Source organism: Abramis brama, assembly GCF_963993115.1.
Source record: "Abramis brama genome assembly, chromosome: 5".
In the NCBI taxonomy this organism is placed as follows: Eukaryota; Metazoa; Chordata; class Actinopteri; order Cypriniformes; family Leuciscidae; genus Abramis; species Abramis brama.
In genome coordinates this window covers 27,555,315-27,580,272 of record NC_139967.1, presented here as the reverse complement: position 1 = coordinate 27,580,272, position 24,958 = coordinate 27,555,315, and the positions used below count along the sequence as shown (strand labels likewise).

Genomic DNA, 24,958 nt, shown 5'->3' with positions numbered 1-24,958 from the left:
CCATAATATTACTGTTTTTACTTGATTTTTGATTTTTTTTAAATTTCATTCTTTCTCAAAAGGAAACTCATATAGCGACTTGATTATTTTTATTTTTTTTTAAGTAAAACAATTACAACTGATTCCAACCTATAATAATATGACTCTACCATAATGTCAAAACTATACCAACTCCTAAAGTTGGTCTACAACCTCAATCACAGCAAATAAATCTTTCTAGACCCCTTCTAGTGTCCCTCTTTTGAATACAAGAGAGCAGACAGAAAGCAGATATATCTCAGCGTGTGTTCCCGCTGGCACAGGACCTCCTCTCAGTTTCGGCATCAATCTGCCTGAAGCACTTTCCTCAGAGGCCTGTTTAGTCCTGCAGGGCTGTTAATTCCTCCACATGGATGAGACGGTCTCCAGTCGCAGCTGCATCAATGTGGGTCAGGCTGTCATAGAGGTGGCCTAGTTTTAACTACCTGTGCCACTTTTTTAGTGGGATCTGTCAGAGCTCCAGGGTACGAAAAGGATCAATGTGTGAGTCTAATCATTACTTTGTGGGTCCATAAATAAATTTAGGTGAAACTCTAAAAATGTGAAATAGTTGTAGCCAATTTTCTGTTGAGGTCAAATCAAACCCATATGGCAGACTACTGATGTCAAAAATACCGGTAACTACCACAGTGTCTACACTGGACATGACAGTTGTCACGGACAAAGCGACCGTTGCAAATCTATTTGTTCTTCGTATCAGTATCACAAGCATTTGGAGTAAGTCAGAAATAGTGTAGACAGCATCACTAATTATAATGGGATCTATTTGCTTTTGTCGTATTGCGTCGCTCGCATCTGGTGTAGACACGGTGTGAGAGTAAAAAAAAATTAACAATACCTACCACACCTACCACAAGTGTATTTGTCTTACTGCACTGGTAGATTCACTGGTAGAACCCAAGTATAAAAGTCAAAAACAAGTGAAAAATATGTCAGTGCCAGTGTCAGTAGTAAGACAAAATACACTTCTTACAGCCCAATCACATTTTAGCATGAAATTTCAGCAAAATTTTGTTTAAAAAAAACAAAGTAATTCAATAGTGAAGCAATGCATAAAAAATGGTCAATAGTGTAGAGATGCATAAAGGTCACTTTCAAAACAAGCAGCTTCCTATTGGTCACGTGTCAAAGTTCAATAAAATTTGTGTGGGGAAATTTCCACCAGAAGTCCATCAGGCAAAATAATAATTCCCCACAAAATTCCGTCAAGCAACAGTAAATGAGACCACATCTTTTAAGCATATCAGTATTTGTCTATGACCTTAGCATAGACAGCGCTATGATCCTGCTTTAATGAAATATGAATCACTAAAATCTCTGCTCACCTCCTCAATATAGCTCTCCATGAAGGATCCACGAAACATGGCTGCCATCCAATCACAGCTTGAGATGAGCAGTGGCTTGTGGGCTGGCAGATATCCGTCATCTAATCGAAACACCACATCTAAAACCAGGAGGAAAAGAGCACACATCTCGGCGTGTGTCACAGAGTCGAGGCTACAGAGGGGGAGACAGGTGGACGGACGAACACAAAGAGACAGACGAGAAGACAAATAGACACACAGACCGATAATAAATAGACAGATTGACAAGGCTAAGGATAAGAAGACAGAAAAAAGTGAAGGGAGGGCCAGACCATATAGGGGGCAAATTTATTTTAGCAGCGAATCCTTTAGAGACTGTCATGGATGACTCCACATGTTCACTGTTGCTCACTAAATACGTTAAACAACAGATGATGCTGGAAGGTTGCTTAGCATTATGCTGCGGGTATCAGGAGGGCATGATGGGAAAACTGCACCTAATTAAATTCAATGCTGATTTTGACTCTGACGGGGAAAGCAAATAAAGCTCTAATGATTTGGTTTCTAATCTTCAGCATACCCTTATGCTGGAGACACACTTAATGACTAGCTGAAACATCCTAAGACTGAACTGAACACACTTACAGACTGTTTCCACCGACTGGAGCACATTTTAAACAGCGACTGTGAACACAGACTGAACTGTCTCTGAATCGGCCTTACAGTCGTTAAGTGTGTCCCCGGCTTTAGGAAATGTACATGTAGTCCTCTGGCCAAAATGGAGATGAAAAACATTCAGGTTTTCAAACATGAGAGAAGCACCTTCATGGTTGAGTAATTAGATTGTGACAATTGCAGAGGATGCAATGAAATAAACAGGTGTAAGTGGAGAGTACAGGAGTGTTGAGGTTAATTATTAAAAGGTTAAATATGACAAACATGCACACAACACACAAGACATGACAATAACAGAGATTAAGCGACACAGAACACCACAAAGCAGAAATGCAAACACGTTCACAATATGCAAATATTAAATGACAGCAAATGAAAGGATATTTTAAAGCACTCTATTAGGTATTTTCTCAAAACAACAAAAAACAGAGACTGAATGAAGGAAAGGAAAGACAAATTGTGCAAATTGATTGCTCTAGAGTATAAACTATTCTATTCCAATTCCACAGGATTCTGGATTAGAAAATAGAACTCATGAGGCTCAAGTCAATGGTGTCACTATCTAATCTCACTTTCAAAAGGTTTTCATATAGTAGATATAGAATTATACAAATTAGGACAGTTAATTAGTCAAAAAAAATCAATTAGAACTTCTTTTTTTTTTCTCATTCCCTCAGCAACATCAAAAGTTGTCAAAAGTCATTATAGTTGAAGATTGATTCAGTTGCTCAGTGTAAAACGATAAAACAGATAGATAGCAGGGTATTTTCATAATACGATAGCTAAAATTTGTCAGGACATTTGTGTCACAAAATGATATGAACTGATTTTCATCTAACATCGACAATATAGACCTTATTCAGAGCAGCGCCATGACAGGTATGAAAGCGGGGCTGTAAGTGATAGACTTACTGTGTTTTCAATGGCATCCGCTGTAAAAAGCTATATAAAGCGTCTAGATCACTTATAATTTTCCACAGCTTGGAAAGATATTTTTGCATTGTTTTTTCAGCAGAACAATCCCAAAACACATTAAATAACAGTACAACCCACTGAAGAGTTTCATGTCTATCCCTCACAGCCTCGCTTTCATTCCCATTGAAAATCAAAGATGGCGCTGCTTTGAATAAGATAGATAGATCGATAGATACTATATTAATGCGTCCTCAGAGAAATACGTAATGCATGTTTGACCCTGATTTCAGATTGCCTACCAGCAAAGGCACCCTTGCTCAGGCACTCTTTGATGCGGTTGGCACGACGCACATGGAAGGCTTTGGTGATCTCCTGGTTCATGAAGCTCTCACGGTTCAGTACGTTGGCCACCATCATACGCAGGTCGAAGACCTCTAGAAGCTCAGCGATGGTGGCAACCTGCATCAGATCCCCACGTTTCTCATCCAGGTGACCCGTGTAAAGGTACTGCAGCACTGCCTAAAAGAGCCAAGACAAGGGAAAACAGATAGTGTGACACCGCCGCAGAGATTTCATAGAGATTCTTAAAAAACATGCAATGACATCATGGTCATCGCTATAATACTGTATGTCCTCTAAAGGCCAATTCACACTGCACCAACAGACGCAGACCAACGGCGACAGTCACCTGATTACAGTACGTCACTTCTCAGACATTCACCGACGTGACAAATTTTAATTGGCCTAAACAAGAGCCGACTGACGCCGACTCTGATCCGACAAAACCCGACAAAGTGTCTGTTGCTGTCTGTCGGCATCTGTTGGTGCAGTGTGAATTGGCCTTATGTTTGTTCTTACCTCGAAAGGCCCTTTTTGAATGAGTTCATCCATGGACACTACTGTCATGAGTCTCGGCCGACCTGTCACAGGGTCATCCACCATCTCCAGGTAAACCCCCAGGAAACCACGCCCCCAACCCAAAAGAGCACGGCCTGTTCCCAGGGGTCCCAAAGAGCACTGGCCCCTGGCAGGCAGAGCGTTATCGCTCTGTGAAGTCCTCAGTGAGCCCTGCTGCAACATGAGCAGCCTATTTGAACTCCTAGTGCCACCTTCACCCTCCTTATCAATGTCCAGGCTCTTGGTACGCCCAGCCTGTTCTTTGGCTCCTCTTCGGCTCTGCTCCTCTTCCTCACTCCCCTCCGAGCACTCCTCATCCTCCTTCTCCAGCCCTGCCGCTCCAAGGTCCATAGTGAAAAGGTCATAGAACTTTGAGCAGGAAGTGGCCAGGTACATCTTGTGGGCAAAGACACGAGTGGCCCCGGCCTGGAGGAGGAACAGGACGTCTGCACACAACAGCTGGCAGAAAAGAGAGTCCGGACCTTCTCCATCCATGGGAGGAGGATCGGGGATGCCCACCACAGGTCGTGGTGGTCTGGGGGGGAGGAAGGGGGCCTGGAGGAGGGGACGCTGAACCTTCTTTAAATGGGACTTCCAGAACTGAAGGTGGCGTCGAGAGATGAGCGCAGCACGGATAGCATTGTCAAACACATCCTTTACACCGAACTGAGCGACAATGCTTGTTTCATAGTATGGAATGCCAAGTTCCTTAGCGACCTCATGGCCTCGTTCTGGGGGAAGGATATCTGTAGGTTTGATGGGTCTAGGAGGGGGACAGTTAAAGAAAAAATAGAAGCATTATTAAAGCCAGACAAACTATACACTACTATTGAAAATTCTTTTTGTTGATTGTAATGTTATCAAAAGACTCTTATGATCACCAAGGCTGCATTTATGAGATAAAAAACAACAGTAAAACAGTAATATTGTTGAATAATATTACAATTTAAAAGAACTGTGTTCTATTTGAATATATTTTAAAAGTCTTCAGTGTCACAGGATCCTTCAGAAATAGTGGTCAAAACATTTTTTCTTGTTATCACTAAAATATTATATAATTTTGATGTTGAAAAAAATATTTGGCTTAATATTTTTGTGGAAACCATGATACATTTTTTTCAGGATTTTTGGATGAACAGAAAGTTTTTCATTTGAAATAGAAATCTTTTGAAACATTATTAATGTCTTTACTGTCATTTTTTTTAAATCAATTTAATGTGCCCTTACTGAATTTAAGTATTAATTTAAAATTAAATTAAAGTATTTTTTTCTTAAATCGTACCAACCATTTTTACAATTTTATATACAATATATGGGGGTATATTACCCATCTTACCCTACAAGACATCAAAGGCAAGTGTAGCAAATGCATAACTGACCACAAACATTCATAAAAGCACAAGAATCCTCTCAAAACAGAAGCTCGAAAAACAATGAAAAACTCTTCATACTGAAGTTTAACAACATAATATGTGCTACGAGTGGGTGTAGGATGTGGTCATACTTGGCCAGAGGCCGGCGAGCCCGGTTAACAGCGTCCAGATCAGCATAGCGCAGGTCCAGCTGGCAGCCCACCAGGATGATCGGGGTGCGGGGACAGAAGTGCTTAATCTCAGGGAACCACATCGTGCGGACATGGCGCAGGGAGTTCGGATTGGCCAAAGAGAAGCACAGCACTACCACATCTGATCTAAACACACACAGAGAAAGAAATATATTTATTTAAAGAGAATACATCCGAAGGAATCATGTAATAGGCAGGAAATTGGCAAACCCTGGACACTAATCATCCTACACAGAGGCTTTAAAATGGACAGTGAATCACTGTTATTGGAATAAAAACGGTGAAATGCAACAAACAAAACTACTGTGAGCTACAAAGAGATTTCCTTGGTTTCCAAATGTCATAAGTCCAGACTTATTATATATTTTTATATTATATTATGGAGAATGATTTGACAAGTGTATTGTTGTGGCACAATTATATGCAAAGTGAGATTTATTTACCATTATATTAGTTATGGCTTTAACATTCATTCATAAATGAGATTTTTGCATAAATGCAAATCCAAAGATCACCAGCTCACTAATCATAATCAGTCTTTTATATAATGAAAGTCGCGGTATGACCATTTCCCCTGCGGCATAAATGAACTTCATAAAGAAACAGTGAGAGAGTGAGCAGACAAATAGAGTAATGATTGTGTGATTGCGTGTGTATGAATGCATGTGTGCTCTTCCAGTGAATGTGTCTGCATGCAAGGTGTTGCGCACGTCATTAAAGCATCTCATCTGACTCAATAACCAGCGCTGGTCTAATAATAGCGAGTCGTTCGACCATGTCATATTTCACAGCTGCACTCAAAAGCTCATCATGTGAGACCAGCATACACAAGAATGACTAATGGAGCACTGCATTGTTGTTGTAATGTAAACAAACTTGGTCTAGCGGATCTCATCACAGTTATGCATTTACACTGGAAAGTGCTCATGTGCATGTTTATAGATATAATATGACAGAGAATGTTTCTCAGACAACATTTCTAAGAGATTTTCTTTCTTTCTTTGATATAATCTTTCTGGGAAATACTTATTGACAACAGTGAAAATCTAGAACTATTACTTTTTTGAAACAATATGGCTTCTCAAAAATGTTGCTTTATTATTGACGAACACCTCATGTGTGATGATTAAACAATGGAATTTCCCTGAAAACATAAAATTAGCAAAGTGGACAATTATAACATGTTGACTTCCTTTAGAAAATATATGGTAATGTTGACATTGCAATGGGATTGCCCATATACAGTCTGAGCAAGATCAGCTAAGCCTCATTACTAAACTTAGACAGCATTTTAAGCCATACTAGTAGGGTTTGAAATTAACACCCGCCAACCCATCAAATGCGGGTAAAAATCTACTGTGGCAGGTAACGCTGTCAAATCACTAGCCAATTTGGCGGGTTACTTAGAATGTTTACTAACCTCTGCTGGGGAAGTTCGTATAAGCCAAATCTGCGAATTTTAACTCGTGAGTCATCATGATATATTAAGCATATTGTGCAGAATCTGCACATATCTGGCTTACTTGAACATGCACATCATTCATTTGAATTGAATCAATAGCCAAGATTAAAATGCATTTGGTTAACAGAAAAGTTATTGTTATTTTCCAACATCCAACTTTTTATTGATGTTCTTTGTACTGTATTGATCTGTCCACGTAAAACACATTTTTGGTGAAAAGGATGAGGACGAAAGAAGAAGGGAGGAGATGGCTGGATGACAGGATTTTTGTTAAATAAGAAATTAATGTATAAAATACAAATTTTATTATATATAGGCCTATGTGTCTCATTCAGAACTTTTACTAGTCAAAAAAAAAAAAAAAAAGAAAGAAATTACCAGATATATTTTTATATTTATATACTGCATATATATATATATATATATATAAGCTGTGACATAGTTAATCTGGTAAAAAAAAAAAAAATTCGACGTTCTGAATGGCTGGTAACTTAAAAATGTAGTTGCCAAATTGGCCGGTGAGTGAAAAAGTTCATTTCAAACCCTGCATACTAGGTATATGTGCAAATAGACGTACAGCCTCCAGGGGTCAAAGTCGACGATTGTCTGTGTCTCTGTTAGTGTGTGTATGTTCATGAACATGGGAACGTTTGCAAGAATATGTGGAAATGGGTCAGCGATAAGACAAATAAAAAACAGACTGACACACCACAACCACAGATGTATCCACAATCATTCACCATTTCTCAGTGAATAATAACTGCTGTAAAAACGAGTGCTGAGGGTCATACAGGACTGTGTTATGTAATCAGTGTGTGTGGTGTTCTGTAGCGCTATGTAGAGCATGTCTAAGTTCAAACTCCTGACTACAGGTCTGCTTGACTACACTGTAAACAGAGTCTCGATCACAGAGACACATCTAAACATACAAATAAGCCTAAATATTCCAAGAAAAACAAACAAAAATCAACATTAAAAAGCAAAGAATATAACTTGTGGCAGTACCATAGCACGAGGATGGTATCAGTTTGTGTGTGTGTGTGGCCTGGTAAACTCTTATGGGGAAAAAATGTCCCCACTATGATGGCAATATCCAAAATCCTTGTCCTTGTAGGAAAAATTTTTGGTCCCCATGAGGAAAACTTATAAAGCTTATAAATCAAATTAAGTGATGTTTTTTGAAAATGTAAAAATGCAGAAAGTTGTGTGTGATGGGTTTAGGGGTATGGTTAGTTAGGGGATAGAATATACAGTGTACAGTATCAAATTATTATGTCTATGGAAAGTCTCCATTAAACATGAAAACACAACATGTGTGTGATGATATGCATGTATAAATATGTGTCAGCTTGTGGAAGAGGACTTACCCAATGAGTCACGGTTCCTCCAGAGGTTTTTTCCTTATCTACCTAAACATCTAAATAAGTTAGGATCGTTTCACTTGCGTTTCACAATGTGTTTTGTCAGTTTATGTTCACAAATAATTAATGGACTCAGCTAGGTTTTGATAAACATTTTCAAGAAATGTTAAATGTGTCTGTGTGGGTGTGTATTTAGCTTGAGTAACAGACACTGGGGGTGAAGGTCACCTGATTCTGTTTCCATAACAGGGCACCACCATTAATAATGTTTTATCAGCTGACTGCATCTGTACTCTGCACACACATAGGACGTGTCTGATCTCACAGACACACATCCTGCTGATTCATTCACACAGATTTCTCTTTGTCTTCCACTCTCTCTCTCTCTCTCTCTCACACACAAACACAAGTAATACTAAAACACATTCACAATGCTATTAGGCGGCTGCATATATGAAAATAAAACACCTAACCCTAAAAAAATTCTAACAAAAGGTTTCTCAGCTGTTTTTGTAGTATCAGGTGTCCTTAATAACATACTAAAAGTTTACCAAAGTTTGACTACTAGAAAGGTATAATTTTCAAGATGGCGTCCAAGATGGGCAGGAAGCCCTTAAAATATCCTAACTCCTTCATTATTTGACCTAGCCAAGTAATCTTGATGTTTAACCCCATGTTTTCTGGGTCTATGAATCCATTGGACTTGTCTAAATTGCACTGACATGATTACATACTTATGGAATACATGATTTTGTGAGATTACTGTAAGGTTTTATCTTTGTTTGGGGTGAACCAGAGATGTAAACGAGTTAGCCTATGTCATGTAACTCCTACTCAGTATGTGTTTTTGGACACACACCCTTTTTTTGCTAAAACACAGACGTAACATTCAATGTAAAAGTTATTGCACCCAAAAGTAACTTAAATTGGAGTTGTATAACTTTGATCATAAACAACTCTGAATTAGCCCGAACAGAGGCCTGTGTGTGAACCCTCTAAAATGGTCATTCATTTTAATTTGAATAAGGGAATACATATGTAATGCATCCTCTATAGATGTTTTTGAGTATAAAGGTGGCATTATACTAAACCTCAGGTTTAGTAAAATTCAGTTAAACCTTCAGACTTGAACCGCAGTTTCTTCAGCTGCTACTTCCTCGTCCCAAAGAAGGATGAGGGTCTGCGCCCCATATTGGACCTGCGTCGCCTGCATTTTTCCCTTTACAAAGGGAAGTTCAAGATGCTGACGTTGAAAACTATCCTGGCGCAGATTCGAACAGGGGACTGGTTCGTCACCATGGACATGAAGGACGCATATTTCCACATCCAGGTCATTGCACGGCACAGGAAGTTCCCCCAGTTCGCCTTTGGGGGAAAGGCGTATCAGTATTGGGTCCTTCCATTTGGTCTAGCTCTGGCTCTGCGGACGTTCTCCAAGTGCATGGATGCAGCTCTGGCTCCCTTGAGGCTCCAGGGCATCCGTGTGCTAAATTATCTAGACAACATTCTGCCTCATTCCAGAGAGTTGGTGTGTCCTCACAGGGACGTCCTTCTCCACCACCTCCGGTCTCTTGGTCTCAGGTTGAATGCTCAGAAGAGTGTCTTAACTCCTTCTCAGCAGAACACTTTCCTGCCCTTGAGTCTCCTTCATATGAGACCATTCCTGTGGTGGATGAAACTCAGGGGCATCCGCCCTTCTTGGTCTGCCTTCCGCTTGCTGAGAGTGTCTCGCAGTTGCCTTTGCACTCTTTGGAGGTGGAAAGACTCCCCCTTTTTACTTCAGGGGGTCAAGATGGGTGTAGTTTGTCGTCGCCAGGTTGTCACGACGGACGCCTCTTTGACTGGTTGGGGTGCCGTCTTCGAGGGCAGACCGGCGTGCGGTGTTTGGACGGGCAAGCTTCTCTCATGGCATATAAATTGCCGCGAGCTGCAAGCCGTCTCTCTGGCCGTGGATCAATTTTCTCCCGGCCCTGATGGGCTGTCATGTCATTGTCAGGACGGACAACATGGCAGTGGTGTCCCATGTAAATCGCCAGGGAGGCTCGCGGTCGCGTACCCTCGACAGGCATGCAGACCACCTCCTCCTTTGGGCTCAAGACAGGTTTCTTTCGCTGAGAGCAGTTCACATTCCAGGGGACCTGAACGACGCAGCAGACTTTCTGATAGCCCAATTCTGGCCATCCCAGACGTGGTTCTTGGAACTGAGCTCCCTGGTGGAGGCGTCCCCTTGGCAGATTCCTATCAGGAGAGATCTGCTGTCTCAGCTCCAGGGCAGGATTTGGCATCTTCGACCCGAGATATGGCGGTTGTGGGTGTGGCCGATAAGAGGCAATCGCTAGCGACAGTGGCGTCTGGTCTTTCCACTGATGTTCGGGAGACCATTGATAATGTTTGTGTGCCTTCTACTAGATGGCTGTATTTCTCTAAGTGGAAGCTTTTTGAGTCTTTGTGTACGGCAGGCTCTTTCTGTTAGTGAGCCTTGTATGGAGTTTGCCCCAGGTCTTGTGAAGGTGTTCTACGGCCAGGACCTGGTTATGTCCCTGGTGGACCGCTCTGGCAAGTGGCGCAAGTCGTCTCAGTTGTTTGTATGCTTTGGTGCTGGCCACCGTAATTTCCCTGGCTTATGAGGTGCAGAAGCTTCCTTCACCTCTGGGCGTTAAAGCTCGCTCTACTAGGAGTATCACGTCATCCCAGGCTCTTTTCAAGGGAGTTCCTTTAGAGGATATTTGTGTGGCGGCAGGTTGGTCCTCTCTGCACACTTTTATTAGGTTTTATAACTTGGATTCTGTATGAACTGGTCGCCTAGGTCCTAGTTGAGTCTGGTCTGGCAAAAAAAAAAAGTTATAGGAAAGTTCCTTGTTGGGCCAGATCTTGCAGCGCTTAGCTTGGCGTGTGTGGTATATCGTTCCCATTGCGTCATCGCTACGCAACATCGAGTGAACCTATGAAAGAGAATGTTTCGGGTTACTCGCGTAACCCATGTTTTCGCATTCGCTGCCAAGCTCCTCTTGCTGCCGAAGGAGCTTCTTCTTTATCGGTGGAAAATCTGAGGAGCAGATGGCACGTTCACTGTATAAGAGTGAGTGACGTAGCGCCACTAAGGAGGAGCCCGAACCATCAGCCAATGAATTGGCGTGATTCTATACGGGTTCAGACAATCAGCACATGCCTTCATGTGGCAGCCCTGTTTTGACTAATTTTACAGTACCACACATTTCTAATTAATTTATTCTTTAATGGAATCAAAAGAATGGTTATGAACCACAGAAACCACCAACACTAGGCAAAACGATATGAGAAAGGAGAAATATGCAATTACTTAAGGGAAATTGTACTCATTTTTCACATAAATAGGCTTGTAACCAATTGCTTTAATATATAATTGTACTTGTATTCACTTATCTAGCATGCAAATATACTAATTAGAATATTACATGGCCAAAACATGTATCAGGCACCAGTATTCCTGGTCTAGGAGGAATACAAAGGAGTAATGGTCATTTTGAGGACCTGATGGCCGCCATTTTGAAAATGGGGCCTTTCTTGGAGTCAAACTTTAGTAAATTTTTAGTATGTTTTTAAGTACATCTGATACTACTGTAAACCACTGAGAAACCTTTTGTTAGAATTTTTTGAGGGTCAAGCCATATTTGCAGCTGACTATATAACATTATTGATGAATAACATAATCAAAACCTCACTTGCCATGACCTCTTAGTCTACTATGTACATTACAATTCAAAAGTCTGGGGTCAGTAAGATTTTTTAGAAAATAAATTAATCCTTTTATTTAGCAAGTATGCATTAAATTGATCAGAAGTATTTGAGACATTTACAATGTTACAAAAGATGTATATATCTATATCTTAGAAATGTTTCTTACTGTACAAAACAGTACAACAATCTTACTGACCCCAAACTTTTGAACGGTTGTGCGTATGGTTAAAGATCTGGGCTGGAAAAGGTTCAGTCCCAGTTTTTTTTCTCAGAAAGTGAGTATTTACTGAAAAACATAAATATTAAGAAAAAAGTATATGTAGGCAAAATGCATCCACTAAATATATTTATTGCTTGATAGTTTGTATTTAAAGGAACACTCCACCGTTTTTTGAAATAGGGCTTATTCATATTCTTTTATACATTTAGATAGGTGGGTAAATGCATTTTTGTCTCAGTGCATGCATTGTTTTAGTTTGACAGGGTCGGCGCTAGCTTAGCTTAGCACAATGAATGGAATCCTTTGTTGCCAGTTAGCATGTCCTGAGTAAAAGTGATAAAATAAAATAAAAACTCACGTAATTACTTCTTGTGGCCTGCGTATTCACAACGAGTACAAATAGCAATGCAGATTAACACTAGGTGATTTCCTAGGCTTCCTTTTTGATCACTTTTACTCAGGACATGCTAGCTGGCAACAAAGGATTCCATTCATTGTGCTAAGCTAAGCTAGCGCCGACCCTGTCAAACTAAAACAATGCATGCACTGAGACAAAAATGCATTTACCCACCTATCTAAATGTATGAAAGAATGTGAATAAGCCCTATTTCAAAAAACGGTGGAGTGTTCCTTTAATGCAATGAAAATGTTTTATGGCAGGTTTGGTTTGAATAAAACAAATTGCCTGTGATTGCCTGATTGCCAAATGAATGCAGTTAATTTGTATAAGTGTGAACACTGCCATCAGAACCTTGGTGCTCATCAAACAAGCGGATTCAGACCGCTGAAAAGTTGGGTCTCTCAATCTGTTCCTGCCGCTGTTTTGACTCTTTTATAATTCATTTTATGAGCTCTTCATGAGTTCTCAGCTGGTAATAATGCTATCATATGGATGCGTTTAGCCCAGCACACAGCATTGTTTTGGATGTTCGATAAGTTCTGTCACAAAACGTACGTCATAAAAGCCGTTTATTTTGTTTTTGTATCTTTAAGTTTGGTCTTAAAAATTACAGTGTGCATGTTAAGTGAACCAGGACTAAATGCATCATTTTAATTTTTGGTCCAGACCAAAACAAGGGAACCGAACTACAAGTGTGAACACGCCCTTAGATGTAAACACTGTAAGCATTTAGGAACAGTGTCAATCTCCCTCATTCTCTGACCCATCTCTCTGCTTGGTTTAGCAGCTACTGTGATCTGCTGCACTGCCCTGAGCCAAAGCACCACTGCTGATCCATTGATCCTCCGCTGCCCTGCACTGCGCTGAGAATAAGAGCCTCCACGCAGTGCTCTTTGGCTAGGCTTACAGCACATTACCTTCCCAGCTGGGAGGATTAGGGCAATAACCAAAACTTGGCAGGGCAACACATGCCACAGCCAAGAGTGGATAAATATCAGAAAAAAAACAAATGGAAGATTGATCTGAGCAATGGTATTGTGGGACATGAATTGTGTGTGTGTATCAAGGCATGGGTTCTGTGACATGGTTTATTGGTAACTCATAGTGCAATGACGACACACTGAGCACTATGAGTTCAAATCCACTTCCATGTTGTGTAACTGACCTGCCATAAGCAAAGCGTCTGTCTTTGTGATGATCTCCAAATGTGTCCCACAGCCTGAGAGAGACACTGACCTCGTCCACCACGTCTCGTGACCTCTCCAGCACCTAGTTAAGTAAGGTTTCATTTTACCAGCACACCAATGCAAGCACATTATATTTATTATATTGAGCTTTATTAAACTGGCAAGTTTATAAAGAACAAATGTCACATTTGAAATTGCCTGGCTAGGATTATGACAGTTAACAAAAAGTAAAAAGTAAAACTAAATGAGCTTAATATAAATATTACAAATAATTGAACAAATATTACAAGTAAACAAATCGTATATATATTTATACCATTTATAACTAATTTATATAAACTAAAGAATATATCGATATACTAAAGTATATACAGTAAATACACTGGTTAAACAAGTTGTACTCAATTGCCATGTATGTACAGTTATAGTACACTATTTATGTCAACACTTAATGCTCTTCAACATGTACACAATATGCCAAAGGTCTTCCCACCTCCTGGCACACACGGTATTGGTCGATGGCCCAGACAGTTGGCACGTGGGTGGCAAGCAGCTGGTACTGAGTAAGGGTGGCATTGCAAGCACGGGCACAGATCAGCCGAGTCTTGCCCACCGCGTTATCACCCACCACCACACACTTTATGGTCTCCACATTGGGTCGCTCATAATCTGTGTCTATATCCATGGAGAGGGCCCTGAAAGACAGCAAAATAGAGATAAATAGTTTAAGTACTGCTAATCATTACTATATTGAATAATATTATAATTTGGACAAAAAGTCCAAACAAAACAAAAATACAAATAAGTTATAACAAACAAAAAATTCACTCCAATTATTGTGGTTACTCAAAACAACATCCACATCAATACTGACTACTCATTCACCAAATGTTCAAAGTTTAAACAAAAATCTGGGTCAGGTGCTATTTCTGTCTGAGGAAGGAACAACAAAGACAGCCAACACAGTTCTGCACTTGGCTGTACAGCGTCAGTCGACTTGAACAAGTGCATCTAGCACTTTTTCCTTCTTTCGGAAGAATCCACCTGAAGCTAACTAAGGTCAAAGCCCAGTGGTAATGCTGATTTGTATGAGAGAACACAGCTAAACCAGACAGCATTAATTCTCACGCTTTGCCCGGGTTCCTGAACATAAACATTGACTTAAACCTAGTATCAAGACTGCAGAGAAAAGAGAAAAAAAAACCTGCTGAGGGATGCATCTGAAACAAATCATTAGGAGACCTGCGTGCCAACACATACGACTGTAACTTAATATCCATGACAACTAGCAAGTACTCATTTAGGTTCAAACAAAACCAAGCAATGTGAGATGTGCTTTTTTTCCCTAAAACAATGAGAGATTTTTGTTTTGTAATGATTGCAGACATTTGTTCAATAAGCTGTAAAAAAAAAAAAAAATCTATATTAATACACCACTATGATAAAAGAGGCTGCATAAAATTAAGTACAAATGATTTTGGGAACCATAACTCTTCTGTGGCTTTAAAAGTGCACCCGCCGTGGCTTGAATTACCCTTGATAAATGCACTAAAAGTATCCTGAGCTGCACAAATCAATTAACTTTCCGGGAAACAATAAAGCATTTCCATGAATAAACACACAGGCAACACTCTTGGCCGACTAAGAGCCGTGCATTCTTTTGATACCGCTAAAGTGATACAGCCATATACATTACAACCCGTTCTGAGCTCCGCTGTCCAAGACAGCTAACATTCCATAAAAAGAGCTCATGAAAGATTAATACGCCACTGTTTATTGTTCCACTGACAAAGACGTCACAGTTCTGGCCTCCAGTGACATACTGGGGACTAAAAATGATTATCATTCACTCAATTCATTCTCAGTAGCAAGGTGGCAATCAGACAAAGATTAGTAATGTGTCAAAATAGCCTACAATAGGTTTTATCTAGAGCAGCAGTGCTCAGTTAATTCCTCATGAGGGGAATACAGCCAGTATTGAGATTTTGGATCAGCAAAGAAGTTTTCAGAGACATCTCTGTGAAATGTTGTCAGTGTTAAGGGTGCTCTGGAGGAAGCTTCTTTAACAGGTTACATAACGGTGGCACTACGGGCTGATGAAGCTGAGCTGTAAATGTGACTAGATCTTTCTGTTATCTAACAGCAATCTTTATAGCTGTTGTGTGAGAGTCACCAACATTTATAGAGGATGCTATTAAGGTGAAGATTATCATGACTGCATATTTAAAAAAATAAAATAATTGGGAGATCTTTACCAAATTTTCAAAGAAACAGACTTGAGTATGTTTTCTCAGCGTGCAAAAAGTGGTGCGGTGGTACAGAGGTGTGAGTGCAAGCTTATGCACTTTGAACAATCAACCACAGTGTTTCCACTATTTAACTCTCTACACATTGTCAATTCCTATAGGCCTACATGTTTGAAATTACATTCAGGGATAGTTCAATAAAATAAAATAAAAGACAATTCTGTCATCATTTACTCACCCTTGTGTCTTTCCAAACCTGTATGACTTTACATCTTCTTTGGAATATAAAAGGTGATTTTTTTTTTTTGTTATAATACACTACTGTTCGAAAGTTTAGGGTCAGTAAGATTTTTTTTTCCCACAAAAATATACAGCAGCACAACTGTTTTCAACAAATGATAATAATTGTTTCTTGAGCAGCAGAACACTGACGACTGGAGTCATTTTAAATTGTAAAAGTATTTCTCAGTTATATTGTTTTTTACCATATTGGTTAGCCATTTGGTTAGCCATTAACCATTTTGATTAAATAAATGCATCCTTGTTGATCATAAGAAAATGGGAATGGAAACTTTATGATAGCTTTCTATGAGAAACACCTCAAATTTAAGTCACTATTCAATGAAAAGCTTCACTTCCTTTGAAAAATGGCACTGAGAAACATTATTGGTGAATAATACCTTAAATTTCAGCCTGTTTCTCACACCCTACACTGGGTTACTGTAGAGCCTCAGAAGATTTGAGATATCCTGCCTGCACAACTTATTTGGGTTAATAAAACATTTTGTGTGTGTGTCATTTTAAAGCTTGACAGCCTAATTAATTTTCATTAAATAGTTCCATAGATGAAAGAAATTTTTACAGAATTGAATCAACATGTGGGTGATTAAAGGGTTAGATGGGTTTTTTTGCACACAAAAAGTATTCTCGTCGCTTGATAAACTTAAGGTTGAACCACAGTAGTCACTTGGACTATTTTAACAATGTCTTTACTAACTTTTCTGGGCCGGCAGTTGCAATTACCTAGCAGCCTATGAAGGAGTGAGCCAGCTCTCAGATTTCATCAACAATATCTTAATTTGTGTTCCGAAGATGAACGAATGTCTTACGGGGTTGGAACAACATGAGGGTGAGTAATTACTGACAGAATTTTCATTTTTGGGTGAACTAACCCTTTAAATGATGACAATTTATAGTGTTGTGTTTTTGTCTATCCCTGAACACTTGTTCAGAATATCTACGAACTGAGTATAGTTTCCGTTTGTGACACACAAACACAACAAACAAATGTGTATAATAAAAGCAATGATACCAGAGACATGGATGTCTCATGAAGCTTTTAGCAGAGTCAGTTGAGTGAGTCAGTGTTTTGTCATGGGGAATGAGACGAGCAGTGTGCCACACTAGCGCTTGTTTTAGTGACAGGCAGTGATAGAAACAGTGGGAGGTGAGGTCTAAGAATGAGCGAGAGATAGAGAAAGAGAGAGATGAGACGCGTGGCAGACGCCCACTCCATTCACAAACACTGTACGGCCCACACAACAGTTCGTCTGCTTGTATTCAGTCCTGCCAGCCTCAGTGTGTGTGTGTGTTTGTGTATCTAAATATGTAGGTAGGTAGAAAGAAGAATATCACAGCATTGTGGACCAACTACAACCCACAAGCAAATATGGCAGTTAATGGACAATAAACTCTTTTGGTAGGCTATAATAACTTAGTAGAGCACTCTCCACATATTTCTAGTGGCAACCACTAAAATTAAATTACGGATTCAAATGGAACATTTTCAGGATCTCCTCATGAGATAAATCTCAAACAAGAGTATTCTTCTGTAAGTTTGACTGTCCTTTCCCTCTCTGTACAGCTGTCTTTCTAGACAGCTGGGCAGCGGAGACTTTCTCACCCCTCCTGCACTGTGTGTGTGTTACATAACAGCTCCAGTGGCAAAGGCTGCTCTCTCTGCCGTCACATAACCAGAATCCACGATTAAGCCTCGCTCTTAGAGAGCACCTGCAAGCCCCCGTCCTTTACACGGAAACCAGACTTCCCTTTTTTATAAAAAGAAAATCCAAATATACAAACTAAATCAACCCAAATCATATTAACACATACACTGGCTTAACCCCTGCCTATCATAATGAACTAGCCTAATTTCTGTATTTTCCATCAATGCATCACGCCAAGTGTTTCGCCCTGAGTGTGTCCGCATTGGTGTTTATATACGCATATTTGAAGTGTTTATAGAGGGGACATGTGAAGACAGGGTATGCCATGAGCACAGACAACTTACGTAACGTGGTGGTCTCCTGCTTGCCAGTAAACAGGTTAAAGTGGAGCAGCGTTTTGCTGCACACCAGACTTTACTTTGTTTCCAAATACTAGACTGCTTCAAAATAGCAAGCATTGAGCAAACTGTACCACTGCAGCATAGAACCTTGGAGTGTCTTACACCACATGCCTTTGTACTGCGAGGAGTCAATGTCTCTTAGTGGATCAATTACATTTTATAGCCAGGCCACAAAGTCGTTCAGAGTGCTGAGTCCTTCAGATCAGAGAATGAGTTAGATATTTCCCCTTAATGCCATCAGTCACTGGGGGGTTATGGAGGAATTAACCACTGAATCACTGAGATCTACTGTCAGTGTGATAGCATAAGGAAATTGTATTTACTTCACATGCAGTAGCCACAAAAAGTGTCTGGATGCTTAAGTCCCATTTCATGTATGAATGTCTTTGCATTTTATAACAAAAAAACCCCCGATTATTAATAAACGATAACTGGTTTTAAAAGAACTATAGCACATAGATTGGACAAAATTAACATTGGACAAAATTAATCTGTTAGGTTAATCTTCAGATTAATCTGCACCTGGGAAATTCATACCTGCGATTTTGGCCTTTGTTATGACGTCACCCATTCAAGTTAGAAACAAAGCCAAATTATGAACAGTAAACTCAAATAACTACATTTATATCACTCCATACACCACACCTTTAAATTGATTGAAATCCAACATGTAAAATTAAAATAACTTGCATAATTATCCATTATAAAGCACTACAGGCTTTCTTTTCACCCTCTACATAGATTATTATGGATATATTTTATGATGTTCTCTATAATACAGATCAGTGTTTCTGTAATATGTCAAATTGATACATCCCTTTCAACTTTGTTCAGTCATTCACATGCGCAGAACTCGAAATTACAACATTTATGACTCTACTTTCAAAAAATCCCCTTGACATCAGTTAAAAGTAATTGAAAATGGCTCTGAAAAGAGTAGTTCTGAGAAAGCACTAGCATCATTTGTTTTTACATACCAGATGGTTTGATATTTACTTGTATTTTAAGTGCAACGAACTTAAAGGTACACTATGCAGTTTCCGTTTTTCTCAAACAGCGACCCCTAGAGTCGCTGTGGAGTACTTGTATTTAACGTTACTGTCGTAAATACCAAACACACAGAGCCGTCGTGTTCTTTTCCTTGACTCTTCCGACCGCACTTTCTTCGTCGACTCTGCCATGATTCACGTCTGAAATGCGTGCTAGTGTCTTCCATAGAGGCTGCTTCATATGTTGTTGATGTATGTGACGTCGTGCCATCATCAGAAAATACTAGCAAATATATGTAGGCTATATACATATATTTGCTAGTATTTTCTGACGATCCTTAAACTGATCGCAACTGCAGCCAACTGACACTCATGTCCTCCATGCTATACTCAAACAAGTTCACATCAGCAAGAACAAAGTAGTAATTACAGCAAGATGTGCACAAGTTAAGCTGATACATAACAGTGAACCACCAATTAAGTCTTCAAAAAGAGTTTAACTATTTAGCACAGTGGCCCACATGGACTACAAGCGTCATGAGTCCTATGGACCTAAGCTGTCATGTGCACTATAAATACAACTGTACCTTTACCCTTGAGAGCAAACTCAGCAATGAGAGACTCATTAAAGTCAGCCCATGGAAAAAAAAGGAAAGGTAGAGTCCCCAGACTTCAGCTCTCAATGGACCAGCTAAAGTGAATGTATTCAAATAGCGCTGATAGGGTTGGCTTATCTGAGAGCATTTTTGGTATGGATGATCGCACAACAATTTGTGTTTTATGATTATCAGCACTTGTCATTCTGATAAAATATTGTCAGATAAGGTGAGCATACAAAAAGCGAAAGAACACACTTGTGTTATCAATTTCTGAACAGCATGACAGAGCATGATGTTAACTGCAGTTTGTAATGAGTGTGAAGCAGCAGTTTATTGCTGACAAGCAATGCTTGTATAATATAGCCGTACAATCACATCATAAAATAATGATTGCTGAATCAGCAAAAGACTAAAACACTTCACTTTGTCCCTGGATTATAATGGACAAAGAGTCAGTAAGATCTCACAATAGCATTAGCGGGAGAACTTGGCTCATGCATGCAAAGCCACAAAAAAAAAAAAAGAAAAAAAAAAACATCATGGTGGAATTTCAGAGAATTCAAATGCTCAAGATATTCTCTTGTGATTAGATCAGGTGTAAAAGTATAGTGTAAAAATATGTAGGGGCGGCCATTGACAAACCCCCATTCATAATTGTATAAAGCCCTAATTCAGCACCCCATTCAGAATGTGCTTCATTGAGAAATATAAACCAGTAGTGAATTCTCTCAGTAAGAGGATTTCTCGCTTTAAGATGAAACAGAACGCCAGTGAATCAAATGTGAGTTCATTTAAGAAAGAGAAAGAAAAAGATAGGTGAGAAAAGGTGAGCCAAGCCCATGCTCGCCACCAAATCAGAGTGTGCTGTGGAAAATGAATACATACACACATAAAACACGGTACTATGAAGACTGAGAAGATGCATAGCAACAAACTGGCCAAAGTGAAAAAGGTGGAGAGTTTCAGCTGCCGCAACGCGATAGAAAGGCACACTTCCTATGGCAAGCCATTTATTCTTTAAGACTAGCCTAACTATTGTTATGCTACTGGTACTTAATCGAGCAGAAAGAACATTTTTTAAATTTTATTAGTAGCTATTTATTATATAGTATACTTATTCACTATATACTAATAATTATACCAACAGCAACAAGCATATATTTCATTAGTACGTATTCTTAGTACGTATTTAGCTACTAGTCACTGCCAATATTGACAAATGATGACAAATCCAAAACAGTAAACTGATGCCCCATTCTATTTCATTCCGATTGATGAATCTGAACGTAGTGTTTACACGAACGATAAATAAAGTGATCGGGTTGATGTGCGTGTTTCTATGTCACAAGCTTCCAATCAGAATATATTTTTTGACATGCGCACACTGCATGAATATACAGTTTCCCACTGTTTATTTTTCAATTTCAGGTCCTGATTTGGAAACAAGGAGTACATGAACCGGTCTGCCATGCTGCTTATAGTTATCAAACAGTTAAAAACACCCTTCCCGAGCCCAAAATAAAGTGTCTGTGGAGGAGAGTGTATGAAGTGAGGATTGATGGGATGTTGTTCTACCCCGGACAGCAACATCGTGTCGGCCCAGATCCGGCCCACATCTGGGCCGTGTGGAATCCACGTGTACCAGATGTGGGCCGGATCTGGGCCGACATTATGTTGCTGTCTGGTACTCCACTTCACGGAAGATGAGTGGTAGGAGAATTTTAGAATAACACAAGTAATTTATGACATTTTATTTAACAACAACTGCAGCTCGTTTCGTACGTCATACATCATTGCACATGCGCAATCCTTTCCAGTTTCAGTTTTCAATTCAATCTAGTGTTTACGTTCTCTCGAATCTGATTAGAAAAGGAAAAAAAACGACCCTTTCAATCCGATCGAAATTTCATTTAGATTGAGCTCAGTCGGATCGATTAAATTATTTACATGATGGCTTTTCAGTCCGATTTAGCTGTCAATCCGATTACTATTGGATTATTTAAGGACAAATGGATTTGCATTGGTCACTTTGTCACGCGGCACGTCATGTGTGGTCACGGTGTAAGAGTTTTCATTGAACTATAAAGTAGCAATTCTATAGATTCTATTAATTATAAAACAGCAACTGTATATAGAGAATGTTACTGATAAAAAATGGGTTATCTATCCTATTATAAACATGGTGAATAATAAAATGGTAACTAGTAAACAGTGAATAGCTGATATGTGAACCACAGAGTGGAAATGGTAATGTGAGAGTGACTAACTGAATAGATCCTAGTCAGTAATAAAATACGCAGGTTGCATGAATGAATGAATGAATGAATGAATGTTAAAACAGCTTGCCATAAGTTTCCAACATCAAGCGTTAAGGATGGGCGGTGGTGTTTTTACTAGTCAGTTTTGATGCATCGTTCAGTGCAAAAATGTAACAGTAACTAAGAATCCGCAAATGCTGCATGATTGTCGCCAGGTGAAACAAAGTTAAATTTATTCACCTTACCTTCCGACGCTTCCAGAATTGACCCACATGCCAGTCCTCGCGTGGTTCCCTCCTAGCTCCCGTTAAACCGGGTGCAGGAGATCAAATCAAACCTTTAAATGACTGAGACGTCTCTGAAAAACTCTCGACTGTGTGTGTTCAACTCGCTGGCGTGTCACGGCTGACACAAAGGCAGCATCTTCACACTCGCTTTCTCTGCTGAACTGAAAGAGATCCCTTGAAACAAGTTTGCAGAATGCAGTGGAAAACCTCAACCATGAAGTGCGCTACATCTATCCCCACTCTCTCAAAGATGCCTCTTTCTCCTGAAATTACTGACATTTATAGATAAGCTCTCATTTTGGGGCGTCGTTGGTGTGTTATTGTTTCTACAGCTGATTTCGCAAATGACACGCCCCTACTCGAGCGTCACGTAAACTGAATTCACCCCGAATCCATGGCACTGTGACTAGCAGCCAATCAAATCCATCGCGGCCGATGGCCCCGCCCCGTCTGCAACACTCGGCCCGTTAACCCACAATCTACCAGTCATTTGTTTAGACTCAAACACGGAGCGTTTTATGTTTTTACATTGCAAGTCCCGTAACACATTGTAGTTGCGTTTGAAAACTAGTGTCATACATACATTACTTAATCATTGGACTTAAGAGGCGCATATTCAATAGATACAGACGTTATTTTATTGCGATACCACGCGTAGAGTAACTTCAGGTTTCAGTCATACTGACAGATGAAGGAAGGACAGTCAGGAACACTGCAGTGTTTTATTATACACTCTTCTTTTTCGTAAATGATAACTGTTTACGTGGTAAAACAAGATTACGATCTGTACTCAGATGTGTATTAATTATTAAAATTGTCATTTCCACATAAGTGTGACAGCTGCACTGTAAATAAATTACTAATAATTCTGTGCAGGAAATAATCTAACAGAAAGCCCCTCTTGTCTCAACAAAGATCTATATTATAAACACTAAGCATATACGCACACGACGTCGGGAAAGCTTCTGCTGTGTATCTGATGAATGTCTTTAAAAGGTCCGTTTTAGCCTACATACATTCTAGAGTATAAGCATCTTAAAGACATTTTCTAAATGTCTATTTAACATTTGACAGGAAACATCTCATAGACACGTTGCAGGTGAGCAGTAAGCCTACGTCTTCCAGATGAAAACACGCACAACAAATCTCTGCGATGTAGGCTACGTTTGATATCTGGGATAGTGTAGGGGCCTCAGCAAATGTAAACTATTTTGTTTTAATCTGCAGTAACGATTCATCATACATTCATCAATTCACTTTTGATTCCTTAAAAAAGACAGAAGTACAACAACATTAACTATTGTTGGGGGAGGGGGCCTTAAAAAATAAACATTTCTTGAAAATAACATTTTAATATGGTGACAGGGAAACTCGTTGATATTTGTTCCTGTGATACTTAGACACAGCAAGTAATACTGACCTCTAGTGATAAATACTGGTATAAAACACAACACAGACCTCTAGTAAGTGCTGAGAAAGACCCATCACCCAGAAAATATCACCCATCACCATGGTGTTGCTGTTTTTATAGTATTTAAATTTTGAATCAGTGAGCACTTAAAAAACTCTTTTCTCAAACATCTAGACTGCGGATGGGGTCTGACCATGATGTCATTGCACAAAGCCTGCCAGTGATGTCAGTCACAGATTTTAGTTAAGCACATACAGCCCCTGTTCCCACACTTCAGTCAATACAGCCTTTTCTGCCATCCATCTTAGACCCAGCTGGACTCTAGCAGGCATGCCAGTGCCAGTGCCTCAGTGGGCCCTGAGAAAGTGATGCCCCTGTGGCCTCTCTGGAGCACCCAGAATGAGAGTGAGAGACTGAGAGATGTGCAGCTCGGAGCTATCAACATGTGGGCATTGTGGGATTTGTCTATGAAAGGGTTTACATGGAATGATGTATAATGAGGTGAGGTTAGTGAAAGTGTCTGAGCCTATAATGTACAGTCAGACTTCTTATACTGACATTATGACAGCGCAAAGCAAAGGAAATGGAGAGCAGAAACATAAATTAGGCTGGGTGGATGAAGGGTGAGCCTGGGAAACATTATAAAGTGTCTCCTGCAGAGTTGAGCTATGTTTGTTATTGTGGATTTTGGATGTGAACCGCAGGTCATGAGCACACACATTTAGACGCACTGTACATGCACATTAAAAACCGTCTTTCACATTCATATCAAACAAACTCACACGTACTCTCACTTGGCATAAAGTTGCTAACATGATGCATCCTCTGTTCATGCAAGTGGCAAACTTTCAAACTGCGTTTTACACAGCTATCATAATCGGAATGCGTAATATTTCACTGCAAACATATTCATCTTCAGACTAGGCAAAGTAGGTCAGACCTGTTATACAATGGGGAATCTTTTTAAGAAGCATAAATCCAATGAAGTTGAGCCACAAAAAAAAAGCATAAACAGGAAGTCATAGGACTACATCAGTACATCAATTGCAGCGGACAAACTGTTATCTTGACTAGGAACAG

At 39.7% G+C, this 24,958-nt stretch overlaps 1 protein-coding gene across 8 annotated transcripts in view; it reads right to left on the bottom strand.

Annotated features, from left to right (window-relative positions):
- The window catches only part of rhobtb4 (Rho related BTB domain containing 4), a 52,739-nt gene that overhangs the window by 15,224 nt on the left and 12,557 nt on the right, over positions 1–24,958 (bottom strand). For 6 of the 8 annotated variants that reach the window (XM_084113510.1, XM_084113512.1, XM_084113511.1 and 3 more), the window contains 6 exons: positions 14,235–14,436; positions 13,720–13,823; positions 5,335–5,520; positions 3,792–4,593; positions 3,233–3,452; positions 1,365–1,483 (listed from right to left, as the gene is read on the bottom strand). In XM_084113510.1, the coding sequence (XP_083969636.1) occupies positions 1,365–1,483; positions 3,233–3,452; positions 3,792–4,593; positions 5,335–5,520; positions 13,720–13,823; positions 14,235–14,426 (1,623 nt within the window). In that variant the 5' untranslated portion in view covers positions 14,427–14,436. Of the gene's footprint in view, positions 1–1,364; positions 1,484–3,232; positions 3,453–3,791; positions 4,594–5,334; positions 5,521–13,719; positions 13,824–14,234; positions 14,437–22,420; positions 22,825–24,958 lie in introns of those variants that run through there. The other 2 variants (XM_084113514.1, XM_084113508.1) reach the window with 2 other exon arrangements.